The 13,437-nt window shown below is 58.3% G+C and overlaps 1 protein-coding gene across 12 annotated transcripts; it reads left to right on the forward strand.

Moving 5' to 3' along the window:
• The first annotated feature begins 469 nt into the window (after window positions 1-469).
• On the forward strand, window positions 470-12,065 carry IFFO1 (intermediate filament family orphan 1). Of its 12 annotated transcripts, none has more exons than XM_032349012.1 (10): window positions 470-1,312; window positions 5,261-5,321; window positions 5,467-5,562; window positions 6,232-6,372; window positions 6,683-6,691; window positions 7,324-7,505; window positions 7,663-7,783; window positions 8,063-8,158; window positions 10,605-10,735; window positions 11,542-11,642. In XM_032349012.1, exons 1-10 carry the CDS (start codon window positions 540-542, stop codon window positions 11,570-11,572), a joined length of 1,641 nt encoding a protein of 546 aa, XP_032204903.1. In that variant the 5' UTR covers window positions 470-539; the 3' UTR covers window positions 11,573-11,642. The 12 variants fall into 12 exon arrangements, with proteins under 12 accessions (XP_032204903.1, XP_032204904.1, XP_032204905.1 ...); XM_032349002.1 differs by lacking the exon at window positions 11,542-11,642 and adding an exon at window positions 11,653-12,065 and having other exon boundaries at window positions 472-1,312; XM_032349004.1 differs by lacking the exon at window positions 11,542-11,642 and adding an exon at window positions 11,653-12,065 and having other exon boundaries at window positions 472-1,312; window positions 8,066-8,158.
• The last annotated feature ends 1,372 nt before the right edge of the window (window positions 12,066-13,437 follow it).

Consider the following 13,437-nt stretch of genomic DNA (forward strand, 5'->3'; position numbering starts at 1 on the left):
GTTTTTTGAGGGGACTGGATTCTCGCTTTGCTGCTTTAAAAGTAGTGGTGGGAGGGTGGGATAGGGCCCCCTCTGAAGAGAGGAAGCAGTGTGGTATCCTGAGAAATCCATTTCAGGCTCTTGGGCTCCCTTGGTCTCAGGGTCCAGGGCCGGAGAGTCTTGGAGAGTCCTGGAGTCGGAGCTTAGGGTGTTTGGACTCTGCGGACCACAGGAGGGCAGTAGCGGTGTAGAGAGGATGGGCATCCTGCCACCAGAACCCATGGAATACTGAAGGACCTGGACTTTATTTCTGTCACCCTGGTTTGGGAGCATGGACCGGTTCCGCTCAGCCTCAGACCCGGAAAGGTCCAGGTGCCGGCCTCCAACTGAACCTTTAATTGGCTTCCTCTCTGCCCCGCCCCGCCCCCTGACCTCTGCCCCTTCCGTCGGGCCATCTGATTGGTTCCCCTCGCGTCCTCCTGGCGCCTTATTGGCTCTTCTCCCTCGCCCTCCATCCCTGCTTCTGTAGCGCTCCCTGTCTCCCGGCAGAAGACGCAGCCATGAATCCGTTATTCGGCCCCAACCTCTTTCTCCTACAGCAGGAGCAGCAGGGCCTGGCCGGGCCGCTGGGGGACCCTCTGGGAGGCGACCACTTCGCCGGGGGAGGGGACGTGTCCCCAGCGCCACTCGCCCCGCCCGGCCCGGCTGCCTACTCGCCGCCTGGCCCGGGCCCGGCGCCCCCGGCCGCCATGGCTCTCCGCAACGACCTGGGCTCCAACATCAACGTGCTCAAGACCCTGAACCTCCGGTTCCGCTGCTTCCTGGCCAAAGTGCACGAGCTGGAGCGCCGCAACCGGCTGCTGGAGAAGCAGCTGCAGCAGGCGCTGGAGGAGGGTAAGCAGGGCCGGCGGGGCCTGGCTCGCCGCGACCAGGCCGTGCAGACCGGCTTCGTCAGCCCCATCCGGCCCCTGGGGCTGCCCCTGAGCGCCCGGCCCGCCGCCGTCTGCACCCCTTCGGCGCGGGTGCTGGGGTCGCCCGCGCGCTCGCCAGCCAGCCCCCACGTGCCCTCCGCGGCCTGCCACTCGTCGCCCTCCACCTCTACCTCCACCTCCTACTCCTCGTCTGCCCGCTTCATGCCCGGCACCATCTGGTCCTTCTCTCACGCCCGCCGGCTGGGGCCGGGACTGGAGCCCACGCTGGTGCAAGGGCCTGGCCTGTCGTGGGTGCATCCCGACGGGGTGGGCGTCCAGATCGACACCATCACCCCCGAGATCCGCGCGCTCTACAACGTCCTGGCTAAAGTGAAGCGCGAGCGGGACGAGTACAAGCGGAGGTAGGGGACCGGGAAGGTGGGGACGGGGCTCAGTGTCATGGCACACACATGGGGCCGGGACCAGGTGTGGGTCCGGGAGAGGAGATAGGGAGGAGTAAGATGAGAGTAAAGTTCCTGCTGTGTTAGGAGGAGCTTGGAAGTAGACGGCATTGGGTACAGGAAGTCCGGAATCCACAGGGAATGCAGAAGTCGCACTGGTGACCGGAAGAAGGATCCTCAGAGCTGCGTACTGCGGGGCGTACATATTTTTCTTGTGGCTTTTCTGTCTCATCTAGGCTGCAGTGTTTGGATGACTGGGTTCACCGTGGGGTTGTCTGCCGTGTGAAAGGGACTCACGTCTACCTCTGGGTAGACATCTGGGGTACTACTTAGCCTCTCCCGGCTCAGCCCTCAGAGCAGTTTTGTGATAGATGCCGCATACAGATCAAAAGTAAGAGATCAGGATATAGCTTTCACTTGGGAGTCTAAGTGAAATTAGAAGGGTGGGGGGTGCTGCATCTCCCAGTGGGTGATCCTGCTGTTGCTCTGGGTTTCCCAAGGTGATGCTGATGGAAACTGGGTGCCTACTCCAGTTCCACAGGAAGGGCTCTGGGACCTCGGAACATTGCTTAGAGTAAGTCAGAAAAAGAAAAGTAAAGCGATAAGGGGAAAGGAATTCCCTAGGGAAAGGGGAAGGGATTGCTGGTCCTCATAGGGCTTGTGGAAGCTGCAGGGGGGGGTGGTGCGGCGGATCTGTGAAAGTGCAAGGAGCCAAAGGATGACGAAATGTGAGTGAAGCCAGCAGAGGAACCGAGTGCGCGGAAAAGTTGAGAATCTGGACACACCCTGTGAGTATAAGGCAGCTGGGGGCAGGCCCGGTGCTGACCCAGGATGAGGATTTCGCTTTCTTCGGGGGACTGGCAGGGCAGCCAGGTCCCAGGAGAAGGGACGTGATGCTGGTGCTGGCTGTATATCCTTAGAGGCCTGAGAACCCGGGCCATTAGGAAGAAGCACGAGCACAGCCAGCCCTCTGCCCGGATGCCGTGGTTGAGGAGGAAGATGACAGGTCTGGAGGAGGCTTTATTTTGGGAGCCATCAGGTTTAACCTCTTCATTGGCTACTCTGACCCCTTGTGGGCAGGCTTGGGAACTACCCAGGCAGCCATGTGTGGCAGATACTGGTGTGTCAGCTGGGGCTTGGCTGAATGTTCCGGGAGCTTACCCCTGGGTCTGGGGGCAGCCTTCAGGGAGCTGTAACCAGCCAGAGTCTAGCAGATTGCAGATAAGCAGACTTTCTGACGCTGAGTCTTTCTTCATGCTGGCTTCCTTCGTCATACGTAGCCCACGTTATAAGTGCTTTGGGAGTCTCAGTTCTAAAGCCATCATTCACCTGCCCCCAGAACCAGCCTGACCCAGTCCCTGCCCCAGCCCCTGTCCCTGCAGGAGTTAATTAACAATGGTCAGTGGCCGAACACAGACAGTTCTGGAATGCCTAACCATAGAAACAGCTGCTGTTCTCGGGTATTTGTTTTTCTTTAACTGAAAGAGTGTTTGTCCTTGGTCCAGCCGTCCAGGGCAGCAGAGAGTTATTCCTTGGGGACTGGTGAGCTCATCGCTCTGCAGCACGCTGCTGTGCAGAGGGCCCCGCAGCTAGAGGTGTGTGGTACGTGACACTGGCGGTTCCTCATTCTTCCACCCCAGATCCTGTGCCCTCGTTCTGTTCCCTTGAAAATACCGTAGCTCCTGTCTGTGGCCCGGAAGGCATGGGTATAGCCTGAGCACTGAACTGGGAAGGAGCTGAGGCTTCCTGGGTTCTGTTCTCAGCTCCCCTGCTGTGCGCCACCTTGGGTGGACTGCTTCATCCTTCATCCTGGCCTCTGGCTTCCAGTGTGGGAATGGCCCCTGCTTCCTCACTTTGCTCGAGGGTACCATTTATTTAGGAGGGAGGTCTTTAGTGAAGGTAGAACACATGGAAATTGCTCAAATTCTACCCCGTCAAGGGAACCTTGAAAGTGAGACCAGATTGGAATGGAGGTCAGAAGGAACCTGTTTGTGGGAAAGTCTGGCTGCAAAACAATAGAGTTCTAGTAAGCTTCCAGGGGTGCCAGGCTGCCTCAGTCAGGAGAGTATGTGACTTTTGATCTCAGGGTTGTGATTTCGAGTCCCACGTTGGGTGTAGAGATTACTAAAAATAAATAAATAAACCTTAAAGAATTCTAGTAAGCTTCCAGGCAATTTATTTTCAGATTTTTTTGAAACACTGTAATATTTTTGTTCATCTCAATCCGCCCCTAACTTCCTTACTTAAATTTCTACTGGAATTTGCTGCTTTCTGCCCTTCCCGATGCATCTTGCCCAGGGTCGCTGTCCCCTTGCCAGGCTTGCTTCCTCCAGGGGCTTACAGACTCAGGGTATGACGGCACTGCATCCCATGGCTTCAGGTTGTCAATGAAGAAACCACAGGCCCAGGAAAGATAAATATGTCTGAACTGTGAAACTGTTTTACTTGATGCTTCTGGGACCTCTCACCGGCCCTGACTGTCAGAGGGAGAATACCAGAGCAAAAGGAGGAAGGACGTGGGGGCAGCAGGGATGGGGGTGGGGAGCAGAGAGCAAAGAGTCCGGGAAGCTGGGCTGCATGGCAGGCTGGCCGGGTAGTGGCCGAACTGGCTGCCTCTCCCTTGCCCAGGCGGGAGGGGCAGTGGGTGACGTTGGGGAGTTATTATTAGGAGCACTGCAGTGCAGAGCCCAGTGAGGAGCAGGAGGGCTTGGAGGGAAGAGGCTGTGGGCAGAGCCCAGTGGGGAGAAGAGGGCGAGGCGGGGGAGAGATGGAGGTGGGGCAGGGAGGATAGAGTCCCACGTCTGCAGAATCTGCTCCGTCAGGCTTTCATTTTCTTGCCGTTCTCTCTGTGGCTTCTGGCCACCTTTCTGATCCTGCAGTGTGTCTCATGGTACCGTACCCTCCTTTCTGAGCCTAGAAGAAGTGGCAGGAGGTGATAGGCTGTCTGAGTGGGGTCTGAGAAGTTCTGCCAGCCCAGGCCCCGAGTCTTGAGTCCTCCTGCAGCGTTCCACTCCAGCACGGCCCTTCTGCCTCTGCTGCACCATGACCTGTGCACTGGCTTGCTGTGGACTCCCGTCTAGTGGAAGCCCTGGCCTTTCATAGCAAGGGGGTAGTCAGGGGGTCCTCTTAGCTGCTTGTGCTCCTAGTTTCAGAATCCTGGAGCATAGGGGATGCCGCTGCTAGTTCCCACCCAGCGGATGAATGAGGCTCTTTTTCCTACTCTGATTGCCCTCGCCCTCGGTGTTTAGGTGCCTGGGACCCCGCAGGCTCCTGCTTTCCACTGCTTTCATGGTTCAGGGCCAGGCCCGTCTCCTCTCCAGGGCTCCCGTACAGGGGCTCTGGGTTGGGGGAGCAGTTTCTGGACCTTTGCCAGGGGACAGACTTCGAGTGTCTCCTACCAGGCTCTTGACCAGCCTTGTTGCTGTGGCGTGTGTCCTGCAGCTGCTTCTCCCCAGTGAAATGGCACCACAAGCAGCAGGGCAGCGGGCTAGAGGAGCCCTGGGCTGGAGCGGGCAGGAGGCGGGAGACCGGATCTGGGCCCCCAAAGGTGGGGGGCTGGGCCGGCGGGCCTGGGGGTCTGGCGCGGGCACGAGAGGGGAGGAGGCCAGCTGGGCAGCTGGCTGAGCCAGAGCCCAAGTGGGACAGGTGCTGTGGTTGCTCTTAAGTACGACTCCTGGGGCGTGGCCCGGAGGTTCCAGGAAGACAGCTGGCGTGCCAGGAAGTGTGGAGCCACCCGACAGCTGCAGCCCGCCGGCTAGTCTTGCCCACGGCTCCTGTACACCGAGGGCAGCAGAGCTAGAGAGAGAGCCCTAAGTGGGAGTGGCGGTGGGGGCTGCGCAGGGAGCCGCAGGGGTGGGGCAGGGCAGGACCCCACACCTAGGCTCCCTCCCTGTCCCCCATGTCTGCCAGGTGGGAAGAGGAGTACACTGTGCGGGTACAGCTGCAGGAGCGAGTGAACGAGCTCCAGGAGGTGAGGGCTTCCCCCGCCGTCCCTGCCGTGTCCCCTCACCCTGTCACTGGCCCCCGGCCCAGTCCTCTCCTGGCCCTTCCGTGTCCTTACCTGCCCCCGGCATGGGCGGCATGGCTCACTCATGGGGCTTTCTCCCTGACTGCAGGAAGCCCAGGAGGCTGATGCCTGCCAGGAGGAGCTGGCCATGAAGGTGGAGCAGCTGAAGGCTGAGCTCGTGGTCTTCAAGGGCCTCATGAGCAACGTGAGTGCGGCCCCCTCATGCCTGGCACCAGCAGAGCAGGCCTTTCTGGTCTGAGCCTGTGGCTCTCCTGGCCACAGCCCTCACCCACCACACCGTGCTGCTCCCCCACCCCCATACCTGTTCAAGAGGAAAGGCAGGAACTGAAGCTTTGGTGTCGGTGTCCTGTGCAGGGGGCAGTATGGCCTTCGTCGTTCCTGGAGGGCATAAGCTGCAGTTAAGGACCCAGATCCCCACTCTGCCACCGGCCTGCAGGGGGGGCTTTCTGCATTCCGTCACTGCTCTGCTCTGTCCCCCTTCTCTGTGGAATGGGGTCATAAGGGCGTGTACCTTGCAGGGCAAGTCCAGAGATGAGAATGCACTTAGGGGCGTGCTGGCCCTGACTTCGTGCTGAATAAGTGGTAGCCATTCTTCTTCATGCACTACTTCCTCCACTCTTGGAGCTCCCAGTGGGCTCTCTCTCTGGAAGCATAAGTTCTGGGTGGAGCCCCTGCAGGTTCTGGGCCGTGCACTCCAGGGCTCCCCCTCCGACCAGGGAGCCCGTGGCCTGCGCAGCGTGGGAATGCTGTGGGGAGGGCATCCAGGAAGAGTGACACACAGCAGCAGTGTGTGACATGAAGGCTGAGGCTCTCACTGGGCCTTGTCTTACCGCGCCCTGCGTTCCCTGGGCAGAACCTGTCTGAGCTGGACACGAAGATCCAAGAAAAGGCCATGAAGGTAGATATGGACATCTGTCGCCGCATCGACATCACCGCCAAACTGTGCGACGTGGCTCAGCAACGCAACTGTGAGGATATGATCAAGATGTTCCAGGTGAGGGGGCGAGGCTGCTCCCAGGCCCCCGGCCCCTGCGGCACCTGCCCAGTGCCTCAGCTCCTCACAGGAGGGGCGCCGGCCCAGAGCCCCCTTGCCCCCTGCCCCCCAGGTCAGCGCCGGCCCCTCCTTCTTGGGGGCCTCACCCTGGCACCGGGGCCCCTCAGTGGGACTAGGCTGGGGGGCAAGAAACAGCCTCTGAAGAGAAGGTTCGGAAGCCGTCTCTAACGCCATCTCTCCCCTCCCCCTCTCTCTCCTCTGTCCGCCTCCTCTCCTCTCTTCCTTTCATCTTCTCTTGCTTTCTCCACAGAAGAAGCTGGTTAGTTTTGCTCTCATGCAGGCTTTTTAATGTCCCAGTCCCAGTTTCTAAGTCACCTAGGCCTTTGGCCTTCAGTTTTGACCCACTGGACTTTTGGGCCCAGATTTTTACTCCTGTCTCTGTTCTCCTTGCTCTTTCCCCTTTGCTTCATTTCTTTCTGCCCCTTCTCCGACTTTCCAGATCTGGATGTGTGATTCAGACTTTCCTTTGTATACACCTCCTCCTTGCAGCCCAAAACTTTCCTTTCAGTTTGGTCATTTCATTAGAAAGGACTTTTTTTTTCTTTTTTCTTTTTTTTTTAAGAAAATAAATCCTCTGTAGCCATTTTGCACATCTGATGTGGTTGCCCCGGGCCATTTCTTTCCTGATCTTACTGCCCTATTTTCTCTGTTTCTCCTTTTTCTTCCTTCTCAGTCTGCAGCCCTGCCCCCATCCGTGTGTGTCTGCCTGTCTCTCGGTAACTCCGGTGTCTGTTCCCGTCGTTGTAACTGTGTCTTCTCTCTCTGTCCACTCTGCCCTCCCGCTGATTCACGCTTCTCCCTCCCCCCACCCATCCCCCCCCCCCCCCCCCCCCGCCGGCGCCCACCTGCCCACCTGCCCTTCTCCTCACGCACCCGGCCTCGTCTCTGTAGTCTCTGCACTTGTCTCCCATTAAGGTCCCATCCATGGGGGGGCGGAAGCGGGAGCGCAAGGCTGCCATCGAGGAGGACACCTCCCTGTCGGAGAGTGACGGGCCCCGCCAGCCCGATGGGGATGAGGAGGAGAGCACAGCCCTCAGCATCAACGAGGAGATGCAGCGCATGCTCAGCCAGCTGTGAGTCCCGAGTCCCGCAGGCCCGCCCCTCAGCGGCACCCCTGCCCCGAGGCCGGAGGCACCCCCACCCCGTGCCCTGCCCAACGCCCCGACAGCGGCCTGCTGCTGCCCGAAGAAAAGCCCCTGCCCTCCTTGACGGCGGGCTCCCTGTCTCTAGGAGGGAGTATGATTTTGAGGACGACTGTGACAGCCTGACTTGGGAGGAGACTGAGGAGACCCTGCTGCTTTGGGAGGATTTCTCAGGTTATGCCATGGCAGCCGCAGAGGCACAGGGAGAGGTAACGGCCCCTCCCAGCCTCAGGGCCCCTGCCAGTCCTGCCCAGACCCCCAGCTGGCCGCCTGTGCCCTCCCTCCCCTCTGCTCCCTGCACTCCTTGCTGCTTCCCCTCTGTGGCCTTCATCCTCTGCCTGCGTCTCCCCTCGTCCTTTCTCCTTTCTCTGGGCTGTCTCCAGCTTCCTTTAACAGGACTCTCTCTCTTCCCCACCTTGGCCCTGTGCAATGCCCCCATCCCACCCTCCCCACTGGCCTCCCCGTCCTTGCTTTCCTTTTTGCTCCAGCAGCAGGAAGACAGTTTGGAGAAGGTGATTAAAGATACGGAGTCCCTGTTCAAAACCCGGGAGAAGGAATATCAGGAAACCATTGACCAGATAGAGGTAAGGCTGGGGTGTCTGAAGCTGCGACCGGGGATTGGGGGGACCCCAGACACTTTCTCTTGTGGGGGAGGGGCCTTAAGACCTCGCTCTGCGCGGGGGGCACGGCAGGCAGATTTGGGTTCCAGTCTCAGCCCTGTCACTTGCAACTGCTCATGGGCTGCTTGCACCCTCTGAGCCTGTTTCTTCATTTGTCGATCCTGCCTGCTCACAGGCTTGTCTGAAGATCGGAGGTAATGAGGCCCGCAAGGAGCTGAGGGCAGGGGCTGTCAGCCTGGGAGGCTTCCTGCCTGGCGCTATAGTGCTTATTAGTTTTCCTACTGTCAGGGCCATAGCAGAGGCCACTGAGTGGACTCGAACTCTGCTGTTTCTTCAGCTCAGCCCTTCACCTGACGGAGGAACCTCTGTGGTCCTTCCCTAGCCTGGAGGAATCTTCCCGAGTGGGGAAGGGAAACCAGGGCTCTAAGCTGGAGCTAGATGTGCAGGCCCAAGGTCGGCTTTGTGGCAGCTGCAGGGCGGTGGGGCAGGATGTTGTTTTCGGCAGCCTCCCACTCCTGGAGAGAGCCCTTCCTGGAGCCCTGAGCACCCTGGCGTGGGGAAGAGGCCCCTGGGCTTCTGAAACTCTTGGCCTCTCTTTAAGCCCCCGTGGCCTATTTATGCCCTTGCTGCTCTCACACTGCTGGCATTTTGAGAAGGGACCGACAGGTGATTTTCCTACTTGCGCGTTCTCCCAACACACATCACTTGGTCCTGCTCCTTGAAGCTGAACCTCCTTTTGTTTCTTGCACAGGCAGACAGGCTGAGTTTTAAAGGCAGCAGCCAGGTGTCTGCTCCCCACGGAGGAGGGGAAGGGGAGAGCCACTTTCTGTCCACTCAGGACACCCATCTGGCAGGCTCCCTCTTGTCCTGCAGGAGGATGGCTTTAGGAGAGGTGTTGAGAGCTAACAGGGGGCTTTGGGTATGCTGCTGGCCCTGGTGACTCATGGAAGGTGGGAGGGAATTCCTGCCATCCTGCCTCCTTCCAGTCTCTTGAGCTGAAGCCCTGCCCTGCCCTCCAGTCTCACAGCGAGGCTGGGGGTTTCGGTGGAGGCTCTTGGGTGCCTCCTGGCTTGTGGTGGCTCCCTTCCCTCACGTGTGAAGGGGACCCATACACATGTGTAGAGGCAACTGGTGGCGGTCCTAGCCTTGTCTTTGGGTAGAATATACTTGCTTCATTTCTGTCTTTTTTGTCCTCGCCGGTGACGGGCTCTGGCAGCTGGCCCCTTCCCCTCCTGCTCTCCTTAGCTGGAGAAGCTGGGGTGGTGGCAGTGGCCAGCCCTCACAAGAGCGGGTGAGTGACCTCTATTGTCTTCCTGACTGAGCGGTCGCATGACCCGCCCTCATGGCCTGGCTCTGGAACCCTGGCTGTTGTGTGAGCTGTGCACACTAGGGCTCCTGCCCCACCGGCGCCACCATCTCTTCTGGCGGGCCTTGTGACCCCTTTACTTCTTTCTCTGAGTTCCCATCCTCTCCCTGTCCAGTTGGGATTAGTTCTGGGTGGTTTCCTCTTTCCAGTTCGGATTATTCACGGGGAGTTTCCTACCCTTTATCTTTGCTTTGGGGCAGTCAAGCAGATCACCGCCCAGTAGTTTTATTCAGCCTCTCTGTTTGGCCCCCTGTCCTTTGTACCCAAAACAAAGAGAGGCCAAGATTGTCTCTGGCCCAGATCTTTCCCGCCTTCGCCCTGCCTCTCAGCCCTACCTTTGCCAGGGAGGCCGTTTTTTCCTTGATCTCTGAGCCCACATTTTCACCATGGAACCTTTCTTGAATCGGGGTACATCTAACCATTGGGGCACTGGGTGTGGCCACAGCCTTTCAGTGAAATGCTGCGAATGGCTCACAGGAGAGATGAGAGCCCAGAGAGCCCTCTGGGGAGGATCGACCCTCTTTGAGCCACTCAGGCGGTTCTCCTCCTTTGTGCCACGAGGCTTGTCAAGAAGTTCTCTAAGTCACCCAGCGTCGTGCTGGGCCAGTGCAGGCAGAGATGAATAAGCCATGGCCGGCCTTCCAGAAGCACCTGAATGAGTGAGGGAGACAGACGGGGTGCACTGGTGCACAGGGCCACGCAGGAAGCCCAGGGAGGGACCAGGCTGCGTGGACAGTTGCCCCGGGCTCTCTGTCCTGCCCGCACTTTGGTTCCTGTCATCAGGGAGGATCAGTTGCAAGAAGGCAGGCCCGTGGCAGAGACCCCTGCCTTCCTCTGCAGGCAAAGATGCCCAGGAAAGCTAGATGTAATGACAGTACAGGGGGTCCCCTCCTGCTGGGCAGACTGATTTTTAAATCTGAGGCCTTGCCCATGGGCGCCCGGGACCCCCTCCCCTCCCCCCGCAGTGTTCTTGGCATGTTCGCCTCCTAGGGGTACAGGCCGGGGCCCTGCTGACTTGCAGGGCCCTTCCCCTCCCCGCCACAGCTGGAGCTGGCCACGGCCAAGAATGACATGAACCGGCACTTGCATGAGTACATGGAGATGTGCAGCATGAAGCGGGGGCTGGACGTGCAGATGGAGACCTGCCGCCGGCTCATCACGCAGTCGGGAGACCGGTGAGGACCGGCCCCGGAGGTCTTCCACCATGTCTTCCACCAGGGGCCCATGCAGGGAGGGAATGTGGTGGGTTGGTCCTGAACAGCCTGAGGGTCAGTCCCATCTGGACGTGGGGCTCTTGGGGGGGGCACCCTGCATGTCCAGCCTGGCCCCCTGGCCTTCTGTCCCTCAGCAGTGGGGTGATGGGTGTGTGTCTGTTCATGGCTGGATGGCCCAAATCTCCTAGTACCACCAGCCTCGGGGGTTCCCTGGTCAGAAGCAGCTCAGAACTGCCGAGGAACAGAAAAGGTGTGGTGGCGGATTTGTATCTGAAGTCAGGGCCATAGTTTGTGCATTTGGCCCTGTGTACGTTCTGCCTCTACAAAGAAGTATATTTTTAAAAGTCCCCAAAATACTATAGATGGACATAAAGCTGGGACAAGCTTTATGCAGTTGGCCTGTGCAGTTGGGACTCAGGCAACATCTCTCATACTGTGGTATGAGATCTTTTTTTTAGATGTTGTTTATTTGAGAGAGAGAGAGAGAGAAAGCATGAGTGGGGGGAGGACCAGCGGGAGGGGGAGAAGCAGACTCCCAGGACCCAGGGATCCTGACCTGATCAAGGTCAGATGCTTAAGTGACTGAGCCACCTAGGTGTGCCCCTGTGATCTGAGATATTTTTGAACTCTGAGCCTCCCAGAGTCCCCAGGATAAAGACAGGGACCATATCCCCCATCATGGTAGGGTGCAAGAGCTTTCCCTCCCCTTCCCCGCTTCCCTCACCCTGCCTCCATCCTCACCTCTGTGACCCACCTGTCCTCATCAGAGATGGTGTTCACCGGCCTGCCCAAGAATAAGGCCAAGGGAGAGAGGAATGCTAGCCAGCCTCATCAGGATTCCTGCCTGCCCCAAGGTGACAGCTGGTGTTTTTTTCTAGAAAGTCTCCTGCTTTCACTGCGGTCCCGCTTAGCGACCCGCCGCCGCCAAGCGAGGCTGAGGACTCCGATCGTGATGTCTCATCTGATAGCTCCATGAGATAGGGACCTACCTCCAGCTTGGAGCCCTAGGGCCCCACCCTGCTGGGAACTCACCGAGGGGAGGGGTGGGGGTTTCACAGAGGGGAATATTATCCGTCCCACTGCACCAAGCCTCACCCCTGGGGACTGGGGCACTCCTCCCTTGGGCTTCCTGCCTTTAGCCTTGGCCTCCAGGTTTCTAAGGTGTCTGGAGCAAGGCTTAGCTGGACCGTCCCAGGCAACTTCCCCCACAGCAGGGGCTCTCCTGCCTTCATGTGTGGGTGTCTGCTACTTTCTCATCTCTAAAATGCTGCCAGTGATCGTGGCCCCTTACTTTCTCCTCTGAGTAAGGAATGTGATTGTCAGATCTTCCTTCCAGTTCTGTGGCCTCAAGCCCGTTTACGGTCTGATTCTGTACTGGTGCTAACTGGCCCAGGCACTGGTATGAGGTGGATGAGGCTGGACATTGCATGGCTTGTGGAACCCAGGCTGTGTGTGGGAGACGGCCTCGCTCCGCCCTGCAGGTGGAAGGACAGAATGGGCAGGGCGCCCTCCCTCCTCCCTCCAAGTGCTCAGGGCCATTTGCCTGTGGATGGCAGTGCCCTGGCTGCGACCCTTTCCCCAGGACAGTGCCTGCCTTCAGGGGTCTCAGTGCCCCCACCCTGAGCTGGGTGGCTTCTGGAGCTGACTGGTGCAGCATCATGGAGGGAGACAGAAGCCCTTGCTCGTTTCCCAGTCAGCAGAGAAAAAAGTGAAGCTACATGTGCGTGTGTGTGAGTTGTGTGAGCAGGTGCATGTGCACTTAGGGTCTCAGTCTCTTCCAGTATCAGCTGAAGATGTGCTGTCTCCCTCTTGGTCACACACTGAGAGCAACAGGCTGAGATGTCCCAGACTTGGAAAAGCTTGTTAGAAACTAGGGACACGCGAATGAGGTGTCAGCCTGACTGCCGAGCGGACATTGGAATGTAATCTTTAATAATAATCAAACTGGAGAGTATTTATTGAACACTTTTGTGTCCCTGTTTTAAGCACTTTCTGGCGGTAGGTACACAATCCGTTCTGGGAGCTGCGCCCTGCTTTTCTTCCCCTCACACAAGCAGGTGAAAGGCCAGGCCTAGGAGGCTGTATGTAAATTGAGTCTTATATATGGGGTAGCCTGTGCTTCTGCCCCAAGCTTCCCCTGCAGGACAGCACTAATCCCCTTCACACCCCCTCTTAAGTCCTAGAGGTGGAGGTTCACCTCATTTTCCTGATCATTGAGTACACAGTGCTTACACAGCTTACCGAACAAAATCCTCCTAGAAGACCTGGAGGGGCTGGGCACTGGCCTATCATTTTACAGATGGGAATAACTAGGGCACATAAAGCAAGAAACTTAGGCCAGACCTCACAGCTGGGAGGCTGAGTGGAGTTTGCCCCCTGGCACTCAGCTGTCCTCCACATTACTAGCTCTGCCCCAGAGTGGCCTGGTAACCAATCAAGGCCACGAGACTTGCTAGGCCAATTCCAAAGCCCTGACTTCCTGTGCCAAGGTTACCCTTCAGTTGGCTGCAAACAGAACGGCTTTCAGACAGAGGCACCAGGTCATCTGGCGACAAGACCACCTGTCCTCTAAAGGGATCACATCTCAGTCATGCAGCACCTATGGGCCTTGGAGGGATACTGAGGCAAAGCCAAGACCAATGGCCCTTGGAAGTGAATGCAGT

Source organism: Mustela erminea, chromosome 6 (assembly GCF_009829155.1).
Source record: "Mustela erminea isolate mMusErm1 chromosome 6, mMusErm1.Pri, whole genome shotgun sequence".
NCBI lineage: Eukaryota > Metazoa > Chordata > Mammalia > Carnivora > Mustelidae > Mustela > Mustela erminea.

What these genes read in the sequence shown, in the direction of transcription:
- IFFO1 (XM_032349002.1), top strand. Translation starts at nt 540, where the DNA reads ATGAATCCGTTATTCGGCCCCAACCTCTTTCTCCTACAGCAGGAGCAG. An exon ending in GAGTGAACGAGCTCCAGGAG is followed by an intron (nt 5,322 to 5,466) that starts GTGAGGGCTTCC and finishes CCCTGACTGCAG; the next exon opens with GAAGCCCAGGAGGCTGATGC. An exon ending in AAACCATTGACCAGATAGAG is followed by an intron (nt 8,159 to 10,604) that starts GTAAGGCTGGGG and finishes TCCCCGCCACAG; the next exon opens with CTGGAGCTGGCCACGGCCAA.